This window comes from Capra hircus, chromosome 10 (assembly GCF_001704415.2).
Source record: "Capra hircus breed San Clemente chromosome 10, ASM170441v1, whole genome shotgun sequence".
Taxonomy (NCBI): Eukaryota; Metazoa; Chordata; class Mammalia; order Artiodactyla; family Bovidae; genus Capra; species Capra hircus.
Genome location: NC_030817.1, coordinates 99,740,906 through 99,768,048, shown reverse-complemented (window position 1 = coordinate 99,768,048; position 27,143 = coordinate 99,740,906). Strand labels below are relative to the sequence as shown.

General features: G+C 44.1%; 1 protein-coding gene across 7 annotated transcripts in view; it reads left to right on the top strand.

The window, feature by feature from the left end:
• EPB41L4A (erythrocyte membrane protein band 4.1 like 4A) overlaps positions 4,251–27,143 on the top strand; it is a 284,136-nt gene continuing 261,243 nt past the window's right edge. For 2 of the 7 annotated variants that reach the window (XM_018053739.1, XM_018053736.1), the window contains exons 1-2: positions 4,257–5,263; positions 5,663–6,071. In XM_018053739.1, the coding sequence (XP_017909228.1) occupies positions 5,973–6,071 (99 nt within the window). In that variant the 5' untranslated portion in view covers positions 4,257–5,263; positions 5,663–5,972. Of the gene's footprint in view, positions 5,264–5,662; positions 6,072–27,143 lie in introns of all 7 variants that reach the window. The other 5 variants (XM_018053743.1, XM_018053740.1, XM_018053741.1 and 2 more) reach the window with 4 other exon arrangements.

Sequence of the window (27,143 nt, the reverse complement as noted above, 5' to 3'; positions counted from 1 at the left end):
CATGGATCCTTGCTACAGACTGAATTCTGTCTCCTCCAAACTTATATGAAAGTTGTGTTCAATTCTTTGTGTCCCCATGGACTATATAGTCCATGGAATTCTCCAGGCCAGAATACTGGAGTGGGTAGCCTTTCCCTTCTCCACGGGTCTTCCCAACCCAGGGATTGAACCCAGGTCTCCTGCATTGCAGGCAGATTCTTTACCAGCTGAGCAACCAGGGAAGCCCAAATTTATATGCTGATGCTCTAACCCCTAAGATAACTGTATGTGGAGATTGAACCTATAAGGAGGTAATTAAGGTTAAAAGGGTCACATGGGTGGGACTCTGATCAAACAAGTTTAGTGTTTTTGTGAGAGAAGACGCACAGAGCTCATGCTCTCCCCAGGAGCTCCTCACAAAGAAGAGGTCATGTGAGCATGCAGTGGGGTGGCAGTCACCTATAAGTCAGGGGAAGGGGTTTCACCAGAAAGCGATCATGCAGGCATCCCGATCTTACTCTTCCATCATTCAGAACTGTGAGGAAATAAGTGTCTGTTGTTGGAGCCACCCAGTCTATAACCTTTTGTCTTGGCAGCCGGGGCTGAGTGGTATAGTCCTCACAGTAGGATTTGTGGTATTTATATTATTTGTAATAGCAAAAATCTAGAAACCACTTAAATGAATGGATAAGCAAATTGTGGTAAACACATGTTCAAAACGATATTACTGAGTAATACAAATGAACAAGCTATTGATATACACAATGACATGGATAAATATCAAAAAATTATGCTACAGGAACTAAAGCAGACCAAAAAGAAAAGAGTCGGTGCTGTTATTCCATTTATATAAAACTCTAGAAAATGTCAATAGCCGATTGTGACAGAAAGATCTGTGGTTGCCTGGGAGGTGAGGTGTGGTGAGGAGTGAGGGGGAGAGATTACAAAGACACAGAAGCAAACTCTAGGGAGTAATAGACAGGTTTACTAGCTTGACTGTGATGATGGTTTCACATATACATGAGTTAAAACTTACAAATTGTGTACTTTAAATACACACAGTTTACTGTGTGCCACTTATAGTATTTCTGGACCAAACTTGAGTCTGCTAGCCTGGCCGAAGTAAGCCAATCTGATTGGTTTGTAGTGAAGGAAAGTTTGGTGTTTTATTGCAAGGCACCCAAAATAAGGCCAAGGTTAGCAGAACTGGTGGCTTATACTCAAGTCCTACACTCCCCAGTGGCTTTCAGGGAAGGATTTTTATAAAGACTAGGTGAGGGAGAAGGCACACCTCCTACTGATTAGTTAGTGGTGAAGTAACAGGGTGGTGTTTCAAAAATTAACATCATAAACCTTCTGGTTCTAGAATTGAAAGAGACACGTGTACCCCAATGTTCATCACAGCACTGTTGATAATAGGCAGGACATGGAAACAACCTAGACGTCCATCAGGAGATGAATGGATAAGAAAGCTGTGGTACATATACACAATGGAGTATTACTCAGCCATTAAAAAGAATACATTTGAATCAGTTCTAATGAGGTGGATGAAACTGGAGCCGATTATACAGAGTGAAGTAAGCCAGAAAGAAAAACACCAATACAGTATACTAATGCATATATATGGAATTTAGAAAGATGGTATCGATAACCCTGTATGCAAGACAGCAAAAGAGACACAGAACAGTCTTTTGGACTCTGTGGAGAGGGAGAGGGTGGGGTGATTTGGGAGAATGGCATTGATACATGTATAATATCATATATGAAATGAATCGCCAGTCCAGGTTTGATGCATGATACAGGATGCTTGGGGCTGGTGCTCTGGGATGACCCAGAGGGATGGTACGGGGAGGGAGGTGGGAGGGGGGTTCAGGATGGGGAACACATGTACACCCGTGGCAGATTCATGTTGATGTACGGCAAAACCAATACAATATTGTAAAGTAATTAGCTTCCAATTAAAATAAATAAATTTTAATTAAAAAAAAAACCTTCTGGTTCTAACTGGTCTGGAGTCTAAACGCTAGTGGTCAGCAGTTAACTTCTTCCACCCTGTAGGAGCTTTAGTATCTTTAAAACAACTCAAGGATATGGCTCAGAACATTATCTATAGCCCTCAAGGAGGAACTAAAAGTCCTTGACTTGGTCTCCTGGCTAAACTATTATTCTTTTGTCTCACTTGACTGTTTTCCCGTGTTTCTCCATTTTCTCACTTCTCTGATTAAAATTTCCCTTTGGAACCTGGAAGGCCTAGGAGGCTAAAGCCTTTCTATAAACAAGAGGCAAGGGGACACGGGGGTGGGGACTGTTCCTGGGAAGGCCACCCAGTGCCCTACTTCATTTCAGTAGCTCAACAGGCTATTAGACAAAGAAAACCTGTGGCACTTCTGCTTTCTCCTGACAGCTCTGTGTTAAGTGGATTTTCTTTTCTCCATTTTGATAAAGAAATGGAAAAGAAAATGCCTCATCCAGAAAAGGCTGTCATATGTACAGGACTCCACAGCTTTGAACTTTCCCTTGTGAGGAGCCTAGAACAGGACTCCGTCCCACTGCCAAAAGCTGGCTTTCCCATCACCACTGGCGGTAGAGCTAACAAACCACAATACCGAGAACATAAGGCCGACGGCAGTAAACCCAAACCTGGCAAGTGGGTCATTATGCTTGGAACTTATCTTTTGTTTTTTCAAGTTTCAGTTCAGTTCAGTCGCTCAGTCATGTCCAACTCTTTGTGACCCCATGGACTGCAGCATGCCAGGCCTCCCTCACCATCACCAACTCCCAGAGCTTGCTCAAACTCATGTCCATCCAATCAGTGATGGCATCCAACCATCTTGTCCTCTGTCCTCCCCTTCTCCTCCCGCCTTCAATCTTTCCCAGCATCAGGGTCTTTTCCAATGAGTCAGTTTTTCACATGAGGTGGTCAAAGTATTGGCATTTCAGCTTCAACATCAGTCCTTCCAATGAATATTCAGGACTGATCTTCTTCAGAATGGACTGGTTGGATCTCCTTGCAGTCCAAGGGACTCTCAAGAGTCTTCTCCAACACCACAGTTCAAAATGGCCAGGTGTGGGAAGGTCCATAGGAACCGCAGGGCACAGGAGTGGATAGTCTCATGGTGCCAGGCCCTGGCTCTGCTCGCTGTATCGGTTTCCCCAGGGAGATCGGGAGGTGTGCTCCAGGAAGGGGCTGCTGCTGCTGCTGCTGCTAAGTCGCTTCAGTAGTGTTCGACTCTGTGCGACCCCATAGACAGTAGCCCACCAGGCTCCCCCATCCCTGGGATTCTCCAGGCAAGAACACTGGAGTGGGTTGCCATTTCCTTCTCCAGTGCATGAAAGTGAAAAGTGAAAGGGAAGTCGCTCAGTCGTGTCCGACTCTTAGCGACCCCATGGACTGCAGCCTACCAGGCTCCTCCGTCCATGGGATTTTCCAGGCAAGAGAACTGGAGTGGGGTGCCATTGTAGGGAGCATCAATTCTTCAGCGCTCAGCTTTCTTTACAGTCCAACTTTCACATCCATAGATGAGTACTGGAAAAATGATAGCTTTGACTTTGTCAAAACCATAGACAGGCCTTTGTCAGCAGAGTAATGCCTCTGCTTTTTAATATGCTGTCTAGGTTGGTCATAGCTTTCCTTCCAAGGAGCAAGCATCTTTTAATTTCATGGCTACAGTCACCATCTGCAGTGATTTTGGAGCCCAAGAAAATAAAGTCTGTCATTGTTTCCCTATCTATTTGCCATGAAGTGATGGGACCAGATGTCATGATCTTCGTTTTATGAATGTTGAGTTTTAAGCCAGCTTTTTTCAAGCTTAGGTGGCTCTATTGGATATTGTGGGAAAGAATCAATCTTTCAATCATATTTGGTAATTTGGGTGAGGAATATTATATGACAGAAAAGCTTCCACAAGACAATACACTAAAATCTAGAACAAGAAGAAGTCAGCTCATGGGAGGCAAAACTTTGTCAGTGTAATCCAAGGCTGGACACACAGTTTGGTTAGAAACTCAAACTCAAATTGGACAGTGAGCTTGAAAGAAAAAACAGGGTTTGATTCTTAGCTTTAGGTTAAGTTCACACCAAATATAGTGGATTTATTGCTCTTTGGGGTTGTGCTAATTCATGTTTACAGAGAGGCTTTCTACAGAAGGTTCTTTGTAGCAAATCACTATGGGAGGAAATTCCTTCCAAAGTTGCATTGTGTATTTCCATTTTACTGTGCTGCGGATGCCAGGTTTTTTTTTTTTTTTTTCTTCAAACTAGTAACGTCCTAGGCTTTAAGTAAATTGTTCACACTTGGGCTCCGTACCTTAAAAGTGGTAGAGGAGAGAACTCAAAACTGTCTGACGCCCAAACTCTCACTCTTTCTAATACTCAGTATAAAGTAGAGAAGCTTTCTGGCAGGCCTGCCGGCAACCACGCCCCGAGCTCTCCCTAGTGTTTCCTCTAACTTCCACTTGCATTAACTCACTTCTGGTTCCCAGCTGGAGAGCGGATTGCACCTGCTCAGAAGGCCAGCGGGAGCCCCGTCTCCCCCGCAGCTCAGCCTTGGTTGCTTGTGCACGGACAGGAGTGCCCACCAGGGGGCACTGCAGCCTCGGAGCTGCGGTGCCTGCCCGTCCTGGACAGAGCCAGTGGCGCGGAGGGCGTGGGACCGGGAGCGTCGAGCGCCGGGGTCCGCGCGGAGCCGCGCCCTGCCCCTTCCTAGAGCACGCCCCAGATCTCCCGGGAAACCGCTACAGCGAAGAGAGCCCGGGCCGGGGCCGCGAGGCGGGCCGGGGCCGCGAGGCGGACCGCTCCCGCGCCGCGCGGTTCCCGTGCGGACCTTCCAGCACCTCGCCATTTGACCATCTCTGCTCCGCCCTCCATCCCCAGCCGAGACCCCGCCCCAGAAGGGGCGCCCCCGTCGCGGCCACTGGGTCCCGGCTTGGCTCCCGGGCCTCTCGCAGGCACCCAGGCCCGGCCCGGCGGCACCTGGGCCGCTGCCGCCCGGGGCGCCACCCCTCGCAGCGCCGAGATAACTTTCCCGGGAGCCGCCGCGGCCTGGCGCGCCCCGGGGCACACCCCGCTCGCCCGCCGGCCGCGTTCCCAGCCGGGCCGCCGGCTCCTCCGCTCACCGGTCTCCCGACCGCCCGCTTCTCCGAATCTCCTGGAGGAGCAGCACTCCGCCGCCCGGGCAGGGGGCTCTGGGAGGGAGAGCTTCAAGTTGGCCACCCGTGATGAACTCGGGGATCCCCAGACGGCAGCTGTGCCCCGCGACGATCTGACCTCCACTCGTCGGTCGCGGTAAGGAGCCCGAAACCCTTTCGGACCCTCTTCCGGCTTCTCGGTGCTGGTGGGCTGGGCAGGCGGCGGTAGTGCACTGAGGGACGACCCTCGCCATTGCCCCTGCGGTGGGGCCGGGACGTGGTGGGGGCACCCCTGACACAAAGGAACAGCCGAGTGCTCCCGGGTCGGCGAACCGAACCGGGGCTGCGGGCTGGGGTCGGAGCTGGAAACGCGCGCCCTCTGGGGACCCCGGAGGCGGGGGGGAGGCCGGTGCGTTGCTTCTGCCCTCCGGCGGGCGTAGGTGGAGGCAGTCGCAGGGCTTCCAGGGGCTTCCAAGTCCGAGGAGGGCCCGGAGCTCTCGTCCCTTTCTTTTCTTGCCGCTTGACCCCGTTGACAGGCGACTTTTCTCGCCCGCAGGGCTGCGGGAGGGGCCGCGGCGCCCCCGCCTTCGGAGGAGCCGGAGCCGCAGGATGCGCGGGGACTCGCCGCCGCCCTCCGCGCCCAGTTCCGCCGGCGCTTCCCCGGCCGCTCCCGGGCGCTGACGCGTTCGCGGGCTTCCCCGCCCTCCTTACCTTCCGTCCGCGCCGCTCCGGACCCCGCCGGTGACTGGTGCTCTCGGCGTCGCCGCGGCGCGGGCGGTCCGTTCATGCCTCGCGTTTGAGGGCAGGGGGTGGCCCAGCGGCTGGGTCGCAGCTTTCTCCGCTGGCCGAGGCCCGCCGCAGGAGACATGGGCTGTTTCTGCGCGGTTCCGGAAGAATTCTATTGCGAAGTGTTGCTTCTGAATGAATCCAAGTTAACTCTCACAACCCAGCAACAGGGCATCAAGGTAGGCGCGGGTCGGGGGCGTGTGCCGGGGGAGGCGGCGCGCGGCTGGGAGAGCGAGGGGGCCCGCGGCTTTGTCCCACGCCGACACCCGGGCGGGGCGGGCGGCGGGGTGTCTCCGCGCGGTGGGAAGGCGCGGCAGCTAACCCTCGTGCTCAGGTGCGGGGTGGACGTGTCAGGCCGAGTTAACTTTGAGTCCTTCAAAAAGCAGGGTAAGTTTGACGTCTGGCAGGATCGTCCGTGCAGCAGCTCTCAACTGCAATCTACCGTCCTGAAACTGAGACCCCAAACTCTTCCCTACCTCGTTCTCCTCCCAAAGCAGCTAAGGCCCCCAGAGCTCCCAAAGAGGCGCAGAAATGAATATACAGGCGATCCTCGGCTTTGTTGAGCGACTATTTTTCCCTTGATAGGATTACTGGGAAAGGAAAATAGCTCACTCGTTGGAAACCCATTTATTAGGTGGTTGTGATTGTGTCGCCTGTGTTTGTGGTTGGGTAATGTTACGTTTGGCCGGAAAATAATTTCCTTTTCCGAAAGCAACCTGGTTTTAGCCCCATGTTTAAGTAAACCTCTCTCCAAACTAGGTAATAACTTTGTGCCTCTTAGTAGGTCATTAAAATGCAGTTACCTCTATTAACCTGAAGAACCCAAACAAAAAGGATATGGGAGCCTGCAGACATCCACTTCCTTAGTTTTGATGGGCTCGTGTTTACGGTTGACAACCTGAAGGACGCGCCTGCGCGCTGGTTTTTGTCTCGCAACAAGGTAGCTACCTAGAGATGATCGCAGTCCCGAGTGTTTTGTTGTTTTTTCTTTCTCCTTCAGTTTAAAATCGCTTCGGCATTTTAGATACCTTAGCTGCTGAGTCTGAGGAGGGGAAATCGTCCTTCCCCCGCCTCTCTGTCGTACAGCAGGCCTTCTGGAAAATACAGTTAAGGCTGCCAATTGTGTTTCCCTTGTCTTGTCACCGCAGAATTTAATCCTAATGGCGTAGACTCTGGGCATTTCCTTGTGTGAATTAGTTTTTAACATAGCTTAATACGCACTAGAGTAACTGTTCTCCGTCAAGTTTCAGCTTTGTATTATTCTTGGTGTACAGAATTCTGATTTTACAGCTTTTTTTTTTTTGGTCAGAGAAAGGTAAAAATGATCAGTTAAAGCCACAAAATAAAGTTAACCCTTTAGCAAATTGTTTTGAATATTGTTTGCCCTGTAATTGTAATAAGCAAAAGTCAATCAGATTCTTTTAAGGTCAATAAAAGACTTTGGGCAAGTATTCATTGCATACTTTTAGCTCTTTATGTTCCAACTCCCATCCCCCGCCCCACCAACATGAAATCAGGGAAAGAACTTACAAGATGATGTAACATTCTTTAGTGTACTGTGCAAATAAAATAGGCAACACTCACAAAAACATCATACATTTTTGATAACACATAGATTCTCTTTGGCTTTGAAACAATTAGAGAAAGATAACTCATGATCTGATACTAAAACAACAAAGCAATCTTTCTGAAGTCTAAAGTCATCTGGTATGTGAGCTTCCTATTTTATCATGAAAGCCCTGTTCCTGTCAGCTGTGGAGCCTGTGCATTATTCTGTCAAGAGAGCAGCCAAGACTTGGGATCAAATGGAATAATATTGTCAAAGAAACATGAATCAAAAATCCTGATCCATAATTACTTTTTATAACCTGATGGTGCTTATCTTGTTTTACAAATAGGTGGAAAATTGGTGAGTGATTCAAAGGCATTCACAACTTTAGAATGCTGTTATTTTGGATATATGCCATTTAACTAAACAATAATTTAGGCATGCTTTTGTTCAAAGTAATCATTTCGCAGCAGGCATGCCCTCTTTCAGTGTCATGAAGCACGCCACAGTTATTTTGGTGGCCATATGTATAACACAGATGTCTGCTGAAGTTAACCACATTATCTGTAGCTACTATGCTACCATAAAAATGCACGTGTTGAGCACCTATCTGCTTGTGCCTGCGCGCTCAGCAGCTCAGTCGTATCTGAGTCTTTGCAACCCTGTGGACTGTAGCCCACCAGGCTCCTCTCTCCATGGGATTCTCCAGGCAAGAATACTGGCGTGGTTTGCCATTTCCTTCTCCAATCTGCTATGGTATGTACTAAATTAAACACACACGTGTATGCTTACAAATGGTGTAATGTATGAACAGCATCTTACATGATATTCAAACACTGAATGAATATCATGTTTGTGCATATTATTGTTTTATACATACTTGGCATTTTCTTTAATTCCTACTTTAGTTTGTAAATGAAATAGTAAACAATTACTACAAAGTCAATAGCCAATAACTACTATTATAGTGTTTTCCTTCCAGGATAGTACTCTTGATAATTTTGATTATCGCTAACTAAAGTTAGCTAAGCATATGACATTTTCCCCTGAAACTGAAATAGAATTTTTTCAAAAGTATTTTCTAATATTTATTTTGAGATGACCCTTTTTCACATTCTATCTTAGATGAAGACATTTAATCTTGTGTTAAAATTACATACTTTAACCCTTAATGGGAGAAACTTTACTGATTCCTAAACAGTTATTTAATAATTTTCTTGCATTACCATTATACTAATGCATTATAAATTAAAAAGATTAGTTGAAGTAAATTTAAGTAGAAGGCATAGAAATAAGCTTTGTAAAACATTTTTTTCCCCTGTACTATTTTGAAAAACACTGTGGATTTGTTTAAACACCAAGTTACTTATTGAAAAGTTAGTTATAAAGTGATTTTTTTCTGCAACTCCGATCAAAGTTTTTCATTGACTTTAGGCAAAAAAATCTACATATTTGTTCCCATAGGAAGCATTTCAGCCTGAGGACAGTAGTTACACATCTTATATGTTCAGATTCAAGTGAAAGTGAAGTTGCTCAGTCCTGTCTGACTCTGCAACCCTATGGACTGTAGCCTACCAGGCTCCTCCATCCATGGGATTTTCCAGGCAAGAGTCCTGGAGTGGGGTGCCATTTCCTTCTTCAGAGGATATTCCCGACCCAGGGATCGAACCCAGGTCTCCTGCCTTGCAGGCAGACGATTTACCGTCTGAGCCACCAAGGAAGCCCCTTGTTAAGATGAGTAGCATTTAAATGGAAAATAGTTTTCTGTTTCAAAAATAATTAGAAAAATAAAACCCAGTGTGATATTCATACTAATAAGGTATAGCTGTTTGCCTTCTTACTTTAGAGGTAACCTTACCTTGTCAAGCAGAAAGTCTTTTGCATGCAAAAGATTGTAGATTGAGCCTTATCCAAGATTTAAAACCCAAGTTTATATAAACTGAATGCTATTGGTTGTGTGTCGAGCCACACAATAGCTTTTAGCTGTTTGTTCTCCACTGCTATCTCTGTTGTTTATTTTAGTAGGAATTTCTGCTGTGGTTGGTCTCTTAGTTTTTTGAGCAGTGTTTGTTCAGGAAAACGTTCGTTTTGTCCTTTGTAGTTTTCTGTGCTTGCTGAGGTAGAAATCTTTCTTTTTGTTCTCTTGGAAAGCAAACCTTGAATGTGACTCAGACTACTTTTATTACTTGTCATTTGATTAGCAAAAGATTTTTAGGGAAAAAAAAAATCACGAGGTTTTATGATTTAGTCCACAAAATTGCTGCTGCAAATGTGAACTAGATCAGTATTTTCATTTCAGCAAGATTTTAGTCCTCTGAGTAGTAATGTAATAAACACTGAGGAGCTTGTTTCTCCCTCAGTGTATCTGACTAAATTAATGAAAGCAGTGTGACAGTAAGATGGAATTTCCTTTAACTTAAAAAAAAATGCTTTATTGAGATATACCATCCAATTCACACAGGTAAACCCATCCATTAACTTTTAAATGAAGTTACTTTCTAAATCATCCTGAGGTTCCTGAGGGAATATTATAAACCAGTTTTGACACTTTGATCAGAAACTTCCTAATAAATTAGAAAAGCAGAAGTTGGGGACTTGAATTATGTGCATCTCTCTTACCAACAATTGTTTCTTATACTCCATTTAGATTGGTAAATAAAACATCTAAGAAGACTGAGAAAAAGGGAAAGGCAGTAGTTTTTTGCAAATCGTATTATATTCACATATAGCTATATCTTTTAATACCAGTGACATAAGGTACACAGTCAGGGACCTTCTAAACATAGGTTGAAGCAAGTAATCGTACCCCAGCATTTCTGGGACATAAGCATTTCTGGGGAAATAAAAGATTGACCTAGGGTCTTGACTGGTTAGTAAGTTACATGTGACTGGGATAATACACCTTTTTCACACTGTGTCTAGGTTTCTAAACCTCAAACATGATATCTGTGTTGTAACTGTTTTAAGATGAACTGCTATATAAATGCTCCCTCAAAAATTTAAAAAAAAAATGATTGAAAGTATTTTTTTCCAGCTTTATTGAAGTATAATTGGCAAATGAAATTGCAACATGTTTAAGGAGTACAACTTGATGATACAATACCCATACATATTGTGAAAGGCTTCCCACATCTCACCAGTGTTAACACATGCGCATCTCACACCTTTCTTTCTTATTGAAAACACTTGAGATCTACTACTGTCTTAGCAAATTTCAGTTATATACTATAGCCTTATCCCCTATAGATACCGTGTTATACCTTTAGATCTATAGACTTAACTGCCCCCTCAATTTTATAAGACGTTTTCCTTGAAAAAAAAGATTAAAAATGCCATTTATATCCATGGTTTAAAAGTGATTTAAAAGCAATTTAGTGGGGAAAGCATTGTTTGTTACCTTTAGCAGATAATGACTAGCTATCCTTTTCTAGGGGCTTACAATTTTCTTGGTTGATGCTGGATCACACTTTTTGCTGCCCCGTTAATATAATTGTCCTTGAATTCTATAATATTAAGCTTAAACTAACTTTAAGTTAGTTTAATTTCCAGTAGTCAGTATAGATGTGAGAGGTGGACTATAGAGAAAGCTGAGTGTCGAAGAATTGATGCTTTTGAACTGTGGTGTTGGAGAAGACTCTTGAGAGTCCCTTGGACTGCAAGGAGATCCAACCAGTCCATCCTAAAGGAGATCAGTCCTGGGTGTTCATTGGAAGGATTGATGTTGAAGCTGAAACTCCAATACTTTGGACACCTGATGCAAAGAGCTGACTCCTTTGAAAAGAGCCTGATGCTGGGGAAGATTGAAGGCAGGAGGAGAAGCGGATGACAGGGTGAGATGGTAGGAGGGCATCACTGACTCAATGGACATGAGTTTGAATAAACTCCAGGAGTTGGTGATGGACAGGGAGGCCTGGTGTGTTGCAGTCCATGGGGTCACAAAGGGTTGGACACGACTGAGCGACTGAACTGAACTTTGAACTAAATTTAAACTAACACACAGTTTTTGTTTTTTTGAGCATGGGTGGTATCTTAATCTACTCAGGCTGCTATAACAAAATACTGCAGACTGGGTGACTTATAAACAAGAGAAATACATTTCTCATAGTTCTAGAGGCTGGAGGTCTGAGATCAGGGGTTCCAGCATGGTTGAGTGAGGGCCCTCTTCCAGGTTGAAAACTTGTGTCTTCATGTGGCAGAAGGGGCTAGGGAGCTCAGTTGGCCTTTTTTTTTTTTTTTTTTAAGGTGCTAATTCCAAAGGCCACACCTCCTAAAGACCATCACTTTGGGGCTTAAGTTTCCAACATGAATTTCAGGAGGACCCAAACATTTAGACCATAGCAGATGGCGATAAAATTAAATCTAAGTTGCAGGGTCAGAAGTTCAGAATCCACTTTCCATTAGATATATTGACAGTGGTTGGTTATTTTTATTATAAAATGAGATGGGAAGCTCATCTTTTGTTCAGTAGTTCATGTCAGGTTGTGTCTTTGTCGGGGTAGATGGTTCTTTGTTGTGGGATGCTGTCTGCTCCATTGTAGGATAATTAGCTGTAATTGTAGCTTCTACCCAGGAGATGCCAGTCACACTGCTTGCCTAAGTTGTAACAAGGAAAAATACCCCCAGATGTTGCCGAATGTCTCCTGATAGGTGAAATCACCCTCAGGTGAAAACTGCTGCCATGGAGGGTAGCAGCTTCCTTTTTTCTTCTGAATTTGGTACCCAACCTTCCACACTGTATGCAGACTAACTTTCGGATGCCTTCTTTTTTCTCTTTTGAAAGAGAGTTATATGCCTGATAGGTTAGTGAAAACAATATGAAATCTGTGTCTTTCACTTGCTTAATATTCTTAGACTAGCAGGCAGTATACTGGATTGATGAAAAGCATGGACGAGATTTACATATTGGTTCCACTGATTACTTATTAGATGCGAGGCCTTCAGAAAGTTACTTTTCTTCTCTGAATCTCAATGTCCCCATCTGTAAAATGGAAACAAAATAATACCCACTTCATGAATTCATGGTGCCTTGCATGTGGTAAACACTCAGAAATTGCTGGTCTAGATTCTTCCTCCTTCTTTCCTTGTCCTCTTCTCCTTCTTTGCGTGCTTCCTTCCTGTTTGCATATAAAGTCCAACCATCATTGTTTGAGTTAACATTCTACCTGACCTAGACCTTCAGCAGTTCTGTGTACCCAAGTGACTGTGGGTAGAACTGCTCAGTCTTCCAAACATACCTGACTTTCTTGCACCTTATGCTTGGGATTGCTGCTGAGTGGTACCCTTTTGCCTTTCCTTAGCCACATACTCATCTGAACTCATCCTTTAAGACTTAAACTGAGCGTCCCATCTGTTAGAAAGCTTTTAAGGCAGTTTGCCCTGGCAAAGCTAAGTGCTTGTCTGTGCCTCGCTCACATCCTGTTATAGCACTTATCACGCTGCAGACGTTATTTCTAGATGCCTCTCTCTCCCACAGAAGCCCGAGAGCCCTTCCCTGTGACCCCAGCAGCTAGAGCTGTACACCTGTAACAGATGCATGTTCACTGTAATTTGAATAGAAGGATGAATGGAGTGTTACTGCTGGAATCGGCCGAAGAGGCCACGTTGAAAATCTTCTGGATAATGAGATTCCTTTGCCGTTTTATTTTTACTTGAAAAGATCCTAGAATAAAGTGAATCTTACTGTGAGAAATCCTGTTGCCAAGGTACTCTCATTTTCACACTGATAGTGGGTAGAAAGTGAGATGGTGCAGTGAACTGAGCGCAGGCAGGACGCTGAGGATCTAGCTGAGGAAGAGCTGTTTCAGAAAACATGAGCTACACCGTTTTTGTGTTACAGAAGTAACTACTGAATCTTTCCTCTCTCTCTTTTAACAGTGTAGCTTTCCCCTTACAGCTTAAGAGTCTTTTGGAAGAAAGGCCTGTTTCAAGATGGGATAATAGATCCTCACACTTCAGTTGCTTTTCTTCCCTTGTGTCTGATTCTTTAAACCATCGGACAGTAGTGTCAATTGGTTTCATAGTGTGGGTTTACACAATTGGGGACCATTGGTATAATTTTTAATCTTGCTGTACTGCCAATTTTACTGCTAAAGCTGCATAAGCCTCATCTGACACTACTCTGAGGCATAATGGAAAAGACAGGGTCAAGGTTAAATACTGGGTTTTTATGACAAATGATAAGTTTTTCATTCTGATGCACAATGGATTTTTCTGCAGGCCTGTTATAAATAGGACAGGTCAGATGTCAGATTTGCCATAACCCTTCAGCTTCCCTGGAAGCTTCCCTGGTGGCTCAGGTGGTAAAGTATCTGCCTGCAATGCAGGAGACCTGGGTTTGATCCCTGGGTTGCAAAGATCCCTTAGAGAAGGGAATGGCAACCCACTTCAGTGTTCTTGCCTGGAAAATCCCATGGACAGAGGAGCCTGGCGGACTACAGTCCCTAGGGTTTCGAAGAGTCGGACATGACTGAGCAGCTAAGCACGCAGCGCTCCACCTTATCTCGGACTGACTTCTTTGGCCGAGCTTTGTCTCTGATATTTTAGCCACATGAAAAGCTCGTCCTTAATGCTCCAGTCAGCCTGCTTTGGGTGGTAAGAGTAACTGCCATTTGCTCCTGTGTCACAAGATTTGTTTCTAAGTCTCATATATTAAATTTAACCAGGCCCCTGTTATCACTTGTTTGGATCTAGACTAGGTGTGTTAAGGTCAGGGACCAGCCAGTTTAGTTTGTGACTCAAAGCCTGTAACCATAGTTTGGAAAGTCTGTAGCATTCTCAAAAATGTGGATTGCATTCCTTGCCCTCTGAACCATGTATTTCCTGTTTTATTTATTTTCTTTGTTAAAGTGAAATAGGCACTTTTCCTTAGTGCCGCCTATTGTTAATCCATTTCTCTGTAACTGAACACTCTTGCTGAGTCTCCAAAGGCTGAGATGGCTCTTGCAAGTAATTCACTGAAGTCAAGAGGGGGCCTGGTAGTGGTTTCCAAATGGGTGAGAAATTTGTTTTCAAGGATAGTGACGTGCCAAGTGGAGATGAATGCAGGCTGGGAGACCTGAAAGGTGCTGAGCGCTAGACTCTATGGACAGTGACTGAAAGGTCAGATATCAGAGGAGGAATGAGCCAAATGAGACCAAGGAGGGAACCAAATGCGGCAGCAGATTGTTGAGAAACACCATGTTCAGAGTGCGTGAGGCAGCTCTGTTAGTGATGCTGAGCACTCCAGCTTTGTAGGCATGGTGTCCTGGAGGTTGCCGAGAAAGTACCTTGTTTAGAATACATCTTTGCGTAGGAACAGTGATGTGAGTCGGGGGTCAAGTTCCTGAGCTAGCCCATGGAGACTGTGAGTTTTTTTTTTTTATTTATTTAAAGAAACCCCCCCCCCCCCCCCGCCAAAAAAAAAAAAAAATGCACGTATGTGGCTGCGCTGGGTCTTCGCTGTGTCCCTCAGGGTCTTTAGTTGCTGCATGTGGGATCTAGTTCCCTGACTGGGGATGGAATCTGGGCCCCTGCCTTGCGAGTGCAGAGTCTTAGCCACGGGACCAGCAGAGAAGTCCCCCTGTTTGAGTTTTTAAACACTCGGGTCCCACCTTGCCCTTCATTTAGGGCTGTATTTGAGAAGCAATCGTGGAGCCTCTCCTGCCTTGTCACTTGTCAAAACTGGTTTTTATCCACCATTCTCACTGCTCCCGCATTGTACTGGAACCATCCTACTAACCGGGGTGCTGTGTGGTCATTTTTGGTCTCCCCGCTTCCCCTACCATGCCCTGTGTTTAAATCCTGAAATAACTGATCTTGTGATAGATCACAGGACTCTCCTTTCCTCATCTGTAAGCTGTAGGGTGGGAAAACTGCCTCATGGAATGACTACAAATTTGAGAAAAGACTTTTAGGCACATAGCCTAAAAGGTGCTCATGTTAGCAGGCGAGTGCTTTACCACTAGCGTCACCTGGGAAGCCCCCTAAAATGATAGCTGTCATTATGTATGGTCTATTATTTGCTTCCCACCCCCCCACCCCCCCCCCCGCTGAATTCCAGTTTAGAATATCTTACCTCCCCAACCCTGCCCAAAGTGGTGCTGGATCTGAGAGGCATGGATGGGTTGGTTGTTAGAAGTAGGGAAACAGCGGTTCAATATCCATAGATACCAGTGATTTTTCAGATCTCTGTATTTTTACTCACATTGCCTCAGCTACCACTGGGATGCTGAAACTTCGCATCTGTACCCCATTGAGACTTCCTGCCTCTTATCTGACTTGAGTCTCTGACTGCCTGCTGGAGGTCACAGTCGATGTCTCAGCCCTGTTTTCCCTCCAGCCTCTGTCTTCTGGTGCTGCCTAGTTTGGTGAATGAGGCCGCACTCGGTCTTGATGAGTTAAGATGCTTTGATTCTCGGTTACAGAGATTTCATTGCAGATTCTTTTAACATGAGGAGATTTGTTTGCTCAGATCAGGTTCCCGGTTTCTCTTCATCTCTCCTGTGCTCTGTCATCCTGGGAATCAGGGTCATATGCAGGTGGTAGCAGACGGGTAAATGGTTCTAGAGATGATACTTGTACGTGGCAGTATGTGAGATGGGAGTGGAGACAGGCTCTGTTGTAGGAGGGACGACTCCTTCTCCCGAAGTTCACCAGCAGACTTGCCCTTGTGTCTTTTAGCAAAGAGTCTTGTGGCCGTTCTTGAACCACAGTGGCGATGGGGTCACCTTCAGGGTGACAGATTCAGCTTGGGGCTGGGTAGGGGTGGAATTCTTTCCTAAGGGAAAGGGGAAGGGGTTCAGGCAGGAGGGAAAGTGGTCAGGATTGTCAGGATTCTGGCACCTGGGCTCTCCTTAAATTTCCACATCCTTCCAGATGTTGGAATTCTACCACCTCAGTATGTTCCAGGTTCATCTCTTCTCCCCTCTTCTGATGCCTTCTGCCCTGGTCCAGGTTGCTCTCAGTTCTCAGCTGGACGGCTGCTGTAGCTTCTCAATTTCTTTGGCTTAGTTTATATTCCTGAGTACGAGGGCCACACCTTGGCCCTTCATGATGGGACCCAAGGTCTATCTGACCTTACTCCCACCACCTGCCATATCCTTGTTGTGGATTCTGGCTGAGCCAAGCTGCTTTCTAGTCTGAATTCTCTATCTTCCCTCTCATCCTGGTCTTTTTCTGCTTGGAAAGCCTCACCCCACCTCCTCATGTTTGAGTGAAGTCCCTGTTCTCATCAAGCAGGGTTCTGCTCAGGTGCCACTTTCTCTGAAGGCCCTCTCCTAATCTGAATTACACCTGCATTTCATTGCAGGAGTTTCTGTACACCTCACCCTGGGAGCAATATCGGACGATGATGAGGGCGTGGGTCTTGGTCATAGATGACTCTTGCTTCAGGTCTCCCTTCTGTGTGTTAGTACTGTAACCATGGCCAAGTCACTACCCTCAGAGTCAGCTTCCTGTTCTATAAAATGAGGGTCAAATTCTCCACCTTATCCTGAGTACTATGCATGACCCTTAGCCCCATGCCGAATGAGTGGGAGCTGTTGTGATAGACATAGAAAGCCTCGCTGCTACTAAGTCACTTCAGTTGTGTCCGACTCTGTGCGACCCCATAGACGGAAGCCCACCAGGCTCCCCCATCCCTGGGATTCTCCAAGCAAGAACACTGGAGTGGGTTGCCATTTCCTTCTCCAAAGAAAGCCTTGAGGGAGGGGACTATATCTCTTTTATGGGATCCCCAGGTCAAGCTGAGTTGAATCAATGAATGCTTGTGGACTGGCTGAATTACTCTGAATAAGGAAAGGTGCTTCCAGATTGATATAAGCAATGAATCTGAGAAGAAAAAGACATCTTTTCGCCTTGATACTTTCTAGGTTCCCTGGGTACACGTGTACGTGCTTGACTCCTAATTTCTTATTTAATTTTTAAAAACAGTTTTATGGAGATGTACATCACATACCTTATAATTTGCCCATTTAAGGTGTGTAATTCAGTGGTTTTTCATGTATTTACAGAGTTGTGCAACCTTCCTCAAAATGAGTTTTAGAACATTTCATCACTCCAAAAGAAATCTTATTAGCAGTCACACCTCCCTTCCTCCCACCCTCCTACCCGTTCCAGCTAGGCAAGCACTCATCTTTCTGTCTCTGTAGATTTGCATATTCTGGACATTCCTTATAAGTGGATTCATATAATATGTGGTCTTTTGTGCCTGGCTTTCTAACCTTGCATTCACTCATAAGGTATGTATCAGTATTTCATGCCGTATTATTGCTGAATAATAGTCCATTGCATAGATACGCCATATTTGTCCATTCATCAGTTGATGGATTTTGGCTACTACAAATAATTTTGCTATGAAGATTCATGTATAAGTCTTTATGTGAACATAATGTTTTAGTTCCTCTTGCATATATACCCAGGAGTGGAATTGCTGGATCACAGCAGCAATTAATAGTTTGGGGAACTTGCAAACTGTTTTCCGCAGTAGCTGCACCATTTTACATTCCCACCGATGTCTGAAAGTGAAAGTGTTAGTTGCTCAGTCGTGTGTGGCTCTGTGACCCTCTGGACTGTAGCCCACCAGGCTTCCCTGTCCATGGGATTCTCCAGGCAAGAATCCTTGGGTTTCCGTTCCCTTTTCCAGGGGATCTTCCTGAGCCAGAGATCGAACCAGATCTCCTGTATCGCAGGCAGGTTCTTTACTGTCTGAGCCACCAGGGAAGCCCAGCAATGTATGGGTTCCAATTTTCCCCACATTCTCACCAACATTTGCTTTAATCTTTTTGATTATTACTAACCTTTTGGATGTGAAGTGGTATCTCACTGTCATTTTGATTTGCATTTTCCTGAAAATTAGTGATGTGAGCCGAGGGAAGTGGTAGCACATCTTAGTGGTATTGAAACTGGCGTAATATTATGCCACAGGGGATGTTAGTCCAGTTCCATGAAGCCACAGTTGCTCTCTAGGTTTTAACCGCAATCACATTAGGAATCCTGCTTATTTAACCTGTATGCAGAGTACATCATGAGAAAAGCTGGGCTGGATGAAGCACAAGCTGGAATCAAGATTGCCGGGAGAAAAACCAATAACCTCAGATATGCAGATGACACCATCCTTATGGCAGAAAACAAAGAAGAACTAAAGAGCCTCTTGATGAAAGTGAAAGAAGAGAGTGAAAAAGTTGGCTTAAAACTCAACATTCAGAAAACTAAGGTCATGGCATCTGGTCCCATCATTTCATGACAAATAGATGGGGAGACAGTGGAAACAGTGAGAGACTTTATTTGTTTAGGCTCCAAAATCACTGCAGATGGTGACTGCAGCCATGAAATTAAAAGATGCTTACTCCTTGGAAGGAAAGCTATGACCAACTTAGACAGCATATTAAAAAGCAGAGACATGACTTTGCCAACAAAGGTCCGTCTAGTCAAAGCAATGGTTTTTCCAGTAGCCGTGTATAGATGTGAGAGTTGGACTGTGAAGGAAGCTGAGCGCCGAAGAATTGATGCTTTTGAACTGTGGTGTTGGAGAAGACTCTTGAGAGTCCCTTGGATTGCAAAGAGATCCAACCAGTCCATCCTAATGGAAATTAGTCCTGAAAATATTCATTGGAAGGACTGATGTTGAAGCTGAAACTCCAGTACTTTGGCCACCTGATGTGAAGAACTGACTCACTGGAAAAGACCCTAATGCTGGGAAAGATTGAAGGCAGAAGGAGAAGGGGACGACAGAGGATGAGATGGTTGGATGGCATCACCGACTCAATGGACATGAGTTTGAGTAAACTCTGGGAGTTGGTGATGGACAGGGAGGCCTGGTGTGCTGCAGTCCACGGGGTCACAAAGAGTCAGACATGGCTGAGCGACTGAACTGAACTGATTCAAACACTTCACAAATCCCAGTAAATATGCAGGCTACAGGCAGTTTCCTCTGTGATGAAAATCTCAAGTGTCTAGAATCTCGATAATGCCACTTCTGTGGGTGACAAATCTTTCACACAAACTGGTTGTTACATGTTACTGCCTTTTCTGCCAGTCACTCATTCTTTTGCTGGGTAGTTCATGTCTGCTTCTCTGCCCCAAACCTGACTGTGGTCATACATCCTCAGGTAATGCAGCCCTGCAATGCCTGCCCCCAAGTGCAGCAGACACCAGGGGAGGATGTGGCAGAGATGGCATGCATTACAATAGACTGACCTTCACTTACCCTAGGAAGGCAGACTAGGCGCAGGCATTTAGAATCATCTGATGCAGCCCTCCCATCGGACAGCTGAGGGGGCAGGGACCCAGTGAGGGGCAGTGATTTGCCAGAGCCCAGTACGTGGTCCTGGAACCCTGTCTTTGGTTTCCCGCCTGCTGATTTCTCAGTGCTCACCCGCCCTCAGTTTCTTCGAAGTGTGCAAGGAACAGCTGGGAGCTGATTATAGGGGAAGAGGTCAGAACTGATTGAAAATCGTTTAGGTTTGCTGCCAATCTCGTCTCCTCTCATGCTGCCAACCCTTCCTGTTTCCTCCCTCTCCTCCTCAAATCAAGTCCTTCTAGGCCCGCATCTGGCTTGAGTGCCTTCTGCAGTCTCAGCATTTGGATTTGTGCAACTCTTTCTGGGTAGATTATATGAGGGAGAGACTCTTGTCTCAAAGAATCTTCCCCCCCCTCCCACCCCTCCCAATTTGGGAGTTTGCTTATGTGGAATTTCTTTTCAGAATGATACTAGCTGCATTGCATTTTATTTTTTTTTTGACTTTCTGGAAGATGCTTGTTTATTTAAAAGGCTTAGAATAATGTATGGTTATGGTCATGGTTTTAGAGCTCGTATCACTCAGAGTTTTTCCTTGGTTTCTGTTTTGTAAAGTCTTTGCCTTGAATGCTTATAGCTCCATTCTGGTATCTCTCCAGGAAAGAAAATTAAAAACTGATTAGTGACCCTTCTTATTGCCTGAGGGAGGGTGCTAGAGAGGAAAGTAGAAAGGTAAAATTGCTCTTTCGTTGAAAGGTTTCAGATGGGCCAGTCATCAGGAGGCTAATAGATCTTTCCCCCGATAACGATTATTTCATGCATCTGCTGCTGTTTACAAGGGCACTTTGAGGTTGTGCAAATTTTCCTGAATTCCTCAGGGAACCGGCTTCTTTTTCTTTCAGACAGTGTTTTTACATAATGTTCTGGGGTAGTTATTTGAAGATAAATAGGTTTTGAGTGTGAGGGTATATGGCGATCTGGACCAGTGCCGTGTGTCTGTAATTTTAAGTATGGATTTGTGAACTCACTTTTATAAGAATTTATTCAGAGCTTGGGTACCCAGTAGCACCCAGGATTTCTGGTGGGGATGATGAAATCGAGGGAAGACTCTAGCCTTTTTTTCCTTCAAACATAAGTATGGGTATATTTAATTCTATCAGATGCATAAAAGATAGTAATTACACAGCCACAAGTCTTTTGTTCAATAATGATATGATTCATAAGCATTTGAATGAAATTTACATAATTTTATATCCATACTGTTGAATTTTTAAATACTGTAAGTAAAAAAGCCCCCCGAATAACCAATTCTTATATTTCCTATTCATCCCTTTATGTATCCACACTTTAAAAAGTTACAAACTGAACGTTATACAGAACATGTAAGTTGTGTTTAAAAACCCGAGTTTTAAAAATTGTTGTACCCCAATATGATTCAGAAAAGTCCCCATGCTGACAAGTGCAGTCCTAGGTGGTGAATTGGAGGAGGGGATGAAAGAGACAGAAGCAAGTTTTCTGTCTTGATATTTACTAACCCTCTCAGTTAAAAATGTTAATGTCGTGAGAAATGACAGTTTAGGTTTAATATGAGTAATGGAGTTTGCTTCACAGTTAAGTTTAAAAAGTTAAAAGAAATTTAAGTTTTAGGTGGAAAGACAAATATTTACTTATAAAAACAGCATTCAATACAATTCATAAATAAGTACTGGGTTATATAGTGGAGATTTTAAGAGGTACAGACATCCTTATAAGAAATGATGTTTCTTAGATACTGAGGTGGATCGGTTAATCAGGAAAGGTATTTTAGAAGAAGTGAATATAGATTCACCTGAAACCCTTGAGGCTAGATGTGTTTGAAGGTTCAAAATCTTTCAGATTCTAGTGAGGTGTGTGTGAAGTCGCTCAGTCATGTCCGACTTATTGCGACCCCGTGGACTGTAGCCCGCCAGGCTCCTCTGTCCATGGGATTCTCCAGGCAAGAATACTGGAGTGGGTTGCCATTTCCTTCTCCAGGGAATCTTCCCAACCCAGGGATCGAACCCGGGTCTCCTGCGTTGCAGGCAGACGCTTTATCCTCTGAGCCACCACAGAAGCCCTAGCAAGGTAGTATGGTATATAAATGCTCCATTATGCAATATCCCTGGCCAGGTTTAGGGTGATACCTCTTAAAACAAGCACAATAATATTTGCACAACTCATCATTTGAATAGTCACAATAAGTGGGGGTAAATAGAGACTTCAAGTTGCCTTCTTCCAGAGTTTGCCTCTGTATTAGTTAACTGTTATCTAGTCATCTTTCATCTTGTCTGACTCTTTGCAACACCATGGACTGTAGCCTGCCAGGCTTCTCGGTCCATGGAATTTTCTAGGCAAGAACACTGTCAGTTCCTTCTTCAGGGACTCTTCCTGACCCGGGGATCAAACCCATGTCTCCTGCATCTCCAGCGCTGGCAGGTGGATTCTTAGCGCTGGCGCCACCTGGGGAGCCCCAGGTGTGTATCTATTGCTGTGTGCCAAATTACACACAAAACTTAGCAGCTTAGAGGAACAGACATTATCCTGTACAGATTCTCTGGGTCCAGAATCCAGGAGCAGCTTCACTGGATGATTCTGGTTCAGGTTTTTCTGAGGCTGCACTCAAACTGTGTCTGAGGCATCAGTCAAAGGGAAGCAGATGGTGGGACGACTTCTAAGCCTGCTGACGGACTTGTTGGTAGGTTGTGGTTCCTCACCACGTGAGCCTGAGTGTCCCCGCAACATGGTAGCTGGCTTGCTCCAAAGCAAGTAATCTTAGACAGAAAAACCAAGATGGAAGCCCTAGTTGTATATGACATCTGTTATTATGCTCATGTGGTATTTCGTTGGTCATACTAGCCAATCTTGGAGTGAGAGGGGACTGTATAAGGATGTGAATACTGGGAGGCAGAGATCACTAGGAAACATCTGGAAGAGGGACTGCCATAGTTGCCAAGTGAGTTTTGGCATCAAACTTTAGATAAAGTTTTCAGTTTTTGTATCTTTTTGAGTTGTGAATTCCTATAGACTCTGGCCTCCTCAAAGTGATGATTTGTGGGGATGAACCGTGACTCTGAAGGTGGTCTAGGACTGCAGGATAGCATAAACATAGAGAAATGACTTTGGTGGAGGAGGACGAAGAGCGCCCAGGGAATACGTAGACTCATGGTCTGCTCTGTGCCAGGCACTGTGCCTGACGTGGGGAATAAAGAGGTGAATTAGGTGGTGCCAGTGGTAAAGAACCCACCCGCCAATGCAGAGGACATAAGAGATGTGGGTTCCATCTCTGGGTTGGGAAGATCCCATGGAGGAGGGCATGGCAATCCATTCCAGTATTCTTGCCTGGGAATCCCATGGACAGAGGAGCCTGGGGAGGCTACAGTCCATGGGGTTGCAAAGAATCGGACACGACTAGAGTGACTTAGCAGGCAAGCAGACAGGCAGATACATTATTAACCATTGGGAGCTAGAATTTTGATTTGCGAAAATTCTAGAGTTTTGCTTTGAAGATTCCTGTATTGTCCACAGTGAGAAAGACAGCCTAGTTAGAAAGCTTGCATAGTGAGAGAGTATAGACTCAGAAAATCTGCATTTTTCTGCCAGCGCCTTCATTTCCTATCTTGCGAAAGTCAATATTGTGGAGCCTTAATTTTTTCTTTCCACCGTAATCAGTGGTTACGTTATTCCATCCATATCAAAGTATAGTGAGGCTCAGTTGTTGTTGTTCAGTTGCTCAGTCGTGGCTGACTCTTTGCGACCCTATGGACTGCAGCACACCAGGCTTCCCTGTCTTTCACTCTCTCCTGGAGTTTGCTCAAACGCATGTCCATTGCGTCAGGGATGCCATCCCACCATCTTCTCTGTTGCCCCTTTCTCCTCTTGCCCTCACTCTTCCCTGGCATTGGGTCTTTTCCGGTGAGTTGGGCTCTTTGCATCAGGTAGCCAAAGTATTGGAGCTTCAGCTTCAGCAGCAGTCCTTCCAATGAATATTCAGAGTTGATTTCTTTCAGGATTGACTGGTTGGATCTCCTTGCAGTCCAAGGGACTCTCAAGAGTCTTCTCCAACACCACAGTTCAAAAGCATCAATTCTTCGGTGCTCAGCTTTCTTTATAGTCCAACTCTCTCATTCATACATGACTACTGGAAAAACCATAGCTTTGACCGTACAGACCTTTGTTGGCAAAGTGATGTTGCTCTCTCTGCTTTTTAATACACTGTCTAGGTTTGTCATAGCTTTTTTTCCAAGGAGCAAGCATCTTTTAATTTTGTGGCTGTGGTCACTGTCTATAGTGATTTTTCACCCCAAGAAAATAAAATCTGCCACTGTTTTCACTCTTTCCCCACCTATTTGCCATGAAGTGATGGGACCAGGTGCCATGATCTTAGTTTTTTGAGTGTTGAGCTTTAAGCCCGCTGTTCCCCTCTCCTCTTTGACCTTCATTAAGAGGCTCTTTAGTTCTTTGCTTTCTGCCATAAGGATGGTGTCATTTGCATATCTGAGATTATTGGTATTTCTCCCAGCAGTCTTGATTCCAGCTTGTGATTCATCTAGTCTGATATTTCACATGATTTACTCTGCATGTAAGTTTAATAAACAGGGTAACAATATACAGCCTTGACATACTCCTTTCTCAATTTGGAACCAGTCCATTGTTCCATGTCCAGTTCTAACTGTTGTTTCTCGACTTGCATACAAGTTTCTCAGGAGGCAGGTAAGGTGGTCTGGTATTCCCATCTCTTGAAGAATTTTCCAGTTTGTTGTGATCCACACAGTCAAAGGCTTTGGCATAGTTAATGAAGCAGAAGTAGATGTTTTCGTGGAGTTCCTTGTGAGGCTCAAAGGAAGATAATGGCTGAAAAAATCTTGCAAAATTTTAAGGTGCTCTGGAGTGTTGATTATTTTTATATTGTGGTTTTGGCATTTATTAACTAATGACCTTTGGCCTCAGTGAAAGGAGGGTGATAATACTGTCTATTTCATATTTGCTCTGGTGTTTGGATGAAATAAAACATGTAAGAACTGAGAATAGTGTCTGGCACATGATAACATGAGAAATAACAAATATTAACTATTATTATTATGTCAGTATAGTACTAAGTATAGTGCAGTATAGTACTTATATAGTATATAGTATAGTATAGTACTTATACTAAGTATAGTACAGTATAGTATTAAGCCACAGTATAGTACTAAGCCTTATATTGATTGAAAGAAAAATGAAATGATTTAGAATGTCCTTAGAAAGTTTGAAACCATGAGACAAATTACAGTTTTCCTTTAAATGCTTTTTTATTATTTTGCATTTGCTGTCTAGAAAACCGATTTATTGGGTTGGACAGAGATTACTTTGAAAACAACTGGCAGCTTCCTTCCTCCTTCTTTTCCTCTCTTTATCTCTTTTTTTTATGTTGACCTTCATGTACAGCTTTTCACATTTTGAAGGTTATAGCTGAAAATAAATCCCGTTGCTTTTCCAGTAATCCAGTAGTCAGATTACCTGTCCAAGCAGAAAGAACTAAGTTCAATTTAGAGCTGAGTTCACGTGATGAAGATGTGTTTCAAAAATGAAGCTTAGATATGGAAGCCTGGAAGAATTTACTCATTAAAATTCCTTTTTGGATTAAATTACATGTCAAAAATGAGGACTTGCAATTTTGTTGATCTCTGTGATGAAGATAAGTTTGTTATGATTCAGTCTTTGTAAAAACCTGACTAGCCTTCTTTTGAGGATCATGAGAACTTCCACAAATCATTATTTTCTGGAATCTTTGTCTGGCAAACCCTGAAGAACTTTCCCTGAGAATGCCTCTATGCCATTACATGCACCCAGGGAGAGTGAGCCGTGACAGTGTCATGGAAACGTCAGTATTGACACTGGTATTTTAGTGACCCACCCCCCCCAAACGACAGCTATAAAGGAAACCAGGCCCCAGGCTGACAGCAGATCAATTGCTTTATGTCACAAATTTCCTTTGTGAACGGTAGTCAAAAACCTTGGGCTCTTTTGTGTGTTTTCAGGTTAAAAATTCTTGAGATTTCCCCCTGCTTGAAAATGCTGAACCGTATGTGCGTGTATGCTTGCGTGCACACACAAGTGTGCTTGTGCCAGAGAAAGAAAGATAAATGACCTAGTGTTTACCATTTTAATATTTGGGTAGTTGTGTTTAAGAGTAAATGTATGTAGAGGACAGACTTGTTGCCAAGGGAGAGGGGGTATTGGGAAGGATATATTGGGAGTTTGGGGTTAGCATATGCAAGCTATTATATATAGAATGGATAAACGACAGGTCATGTGTATAGCACAGGGAACTATATTGAACATTCTTAATAAGCCATAAATAAAAGAATATGAAAAAGAATATATATGTATAACTGAATCACTTTGATATATAGCAGAAACTAACACAGCATTGTAAATCAACTATACTTCATTAAAGTAAATTAAAAAATAGTAAATTATGACTTATTGCTCTCTAGAAAATAATTTTTTTAACTTTTAGATGTTTTCAAAATATGATCAGTATGTACTGAAACAACATTTTCTTTAATATGAAAATCGTGGCTACTGAAAACAGGTATCATATTCATCAGAAAGTACATTGCTATACTTAAAAAAACCATTATTTTGAAGAATTTCATTGTGAATTGACTCTTGCTCTAAAATGCTTCTCATTTAGTATAATTGGAAAGTTGAAAATGACATAGAAGTTTTTTTTCCCAAGGGAAGGGTGAGTTTATGTGTCAGCTTGGTTACGGATCACTGGGTCCTCCTTGTGCTTTTCCACGTGTTCAAGTCAGTGCTGAGTTGAGCAAAGCGAAGTTCTGACAGGCTGCTGTGGTTTCAGCACATGCCTGCCTCTGTTTTGGCTTTACCATCAGTATATGTGTCCGCCTTTGTCCTCAAATGGTTAGACAGTTGTGTGCTTTCTGCCTGAGGTTGTGGTAGCGAAGTGGCAATAAAATGTGCCGGTCCCCCTACATTTAATAAACTCTGCTGCTCTGAGTGGAATCCGTGGCTTACTAGACGTGCCAAGTCGCTAGCTTTCTCAGTATGTTCAGCTGAAAATGATGAACAAGATGACATAGGCTGGCACGTTTTGAGTCTCGCTGCATGCAGCTGTCAGAGTTTGGCTCTCATTTGTTGGGCAGTCTCTTCATGGAAGAGGCATTGAAACCACTTTGGTCAATTTGATTGCCGTTTTCTTGTGTTAGGATGTTGGATTCCTCTTGCAGGAAGAAAAGGGAGTAAGAGCCAGGAAGAACTCAAATAGTTGGAAACATCTGTAATTCTTATACCAATTACTAACAGATTTTGCACTTCCTCATAAATTAAAACTCGGGGGCTGAGAACAAATCATATACAGTCCACAAGTATGTTTGCTATTACATGAACCTGCTATTTCTGCTTGTGTCAGCGCGTGGAGGGGTAGTTTTTTTAAAAAGTCTTCAAAATTAATGAGACAACCTTGAT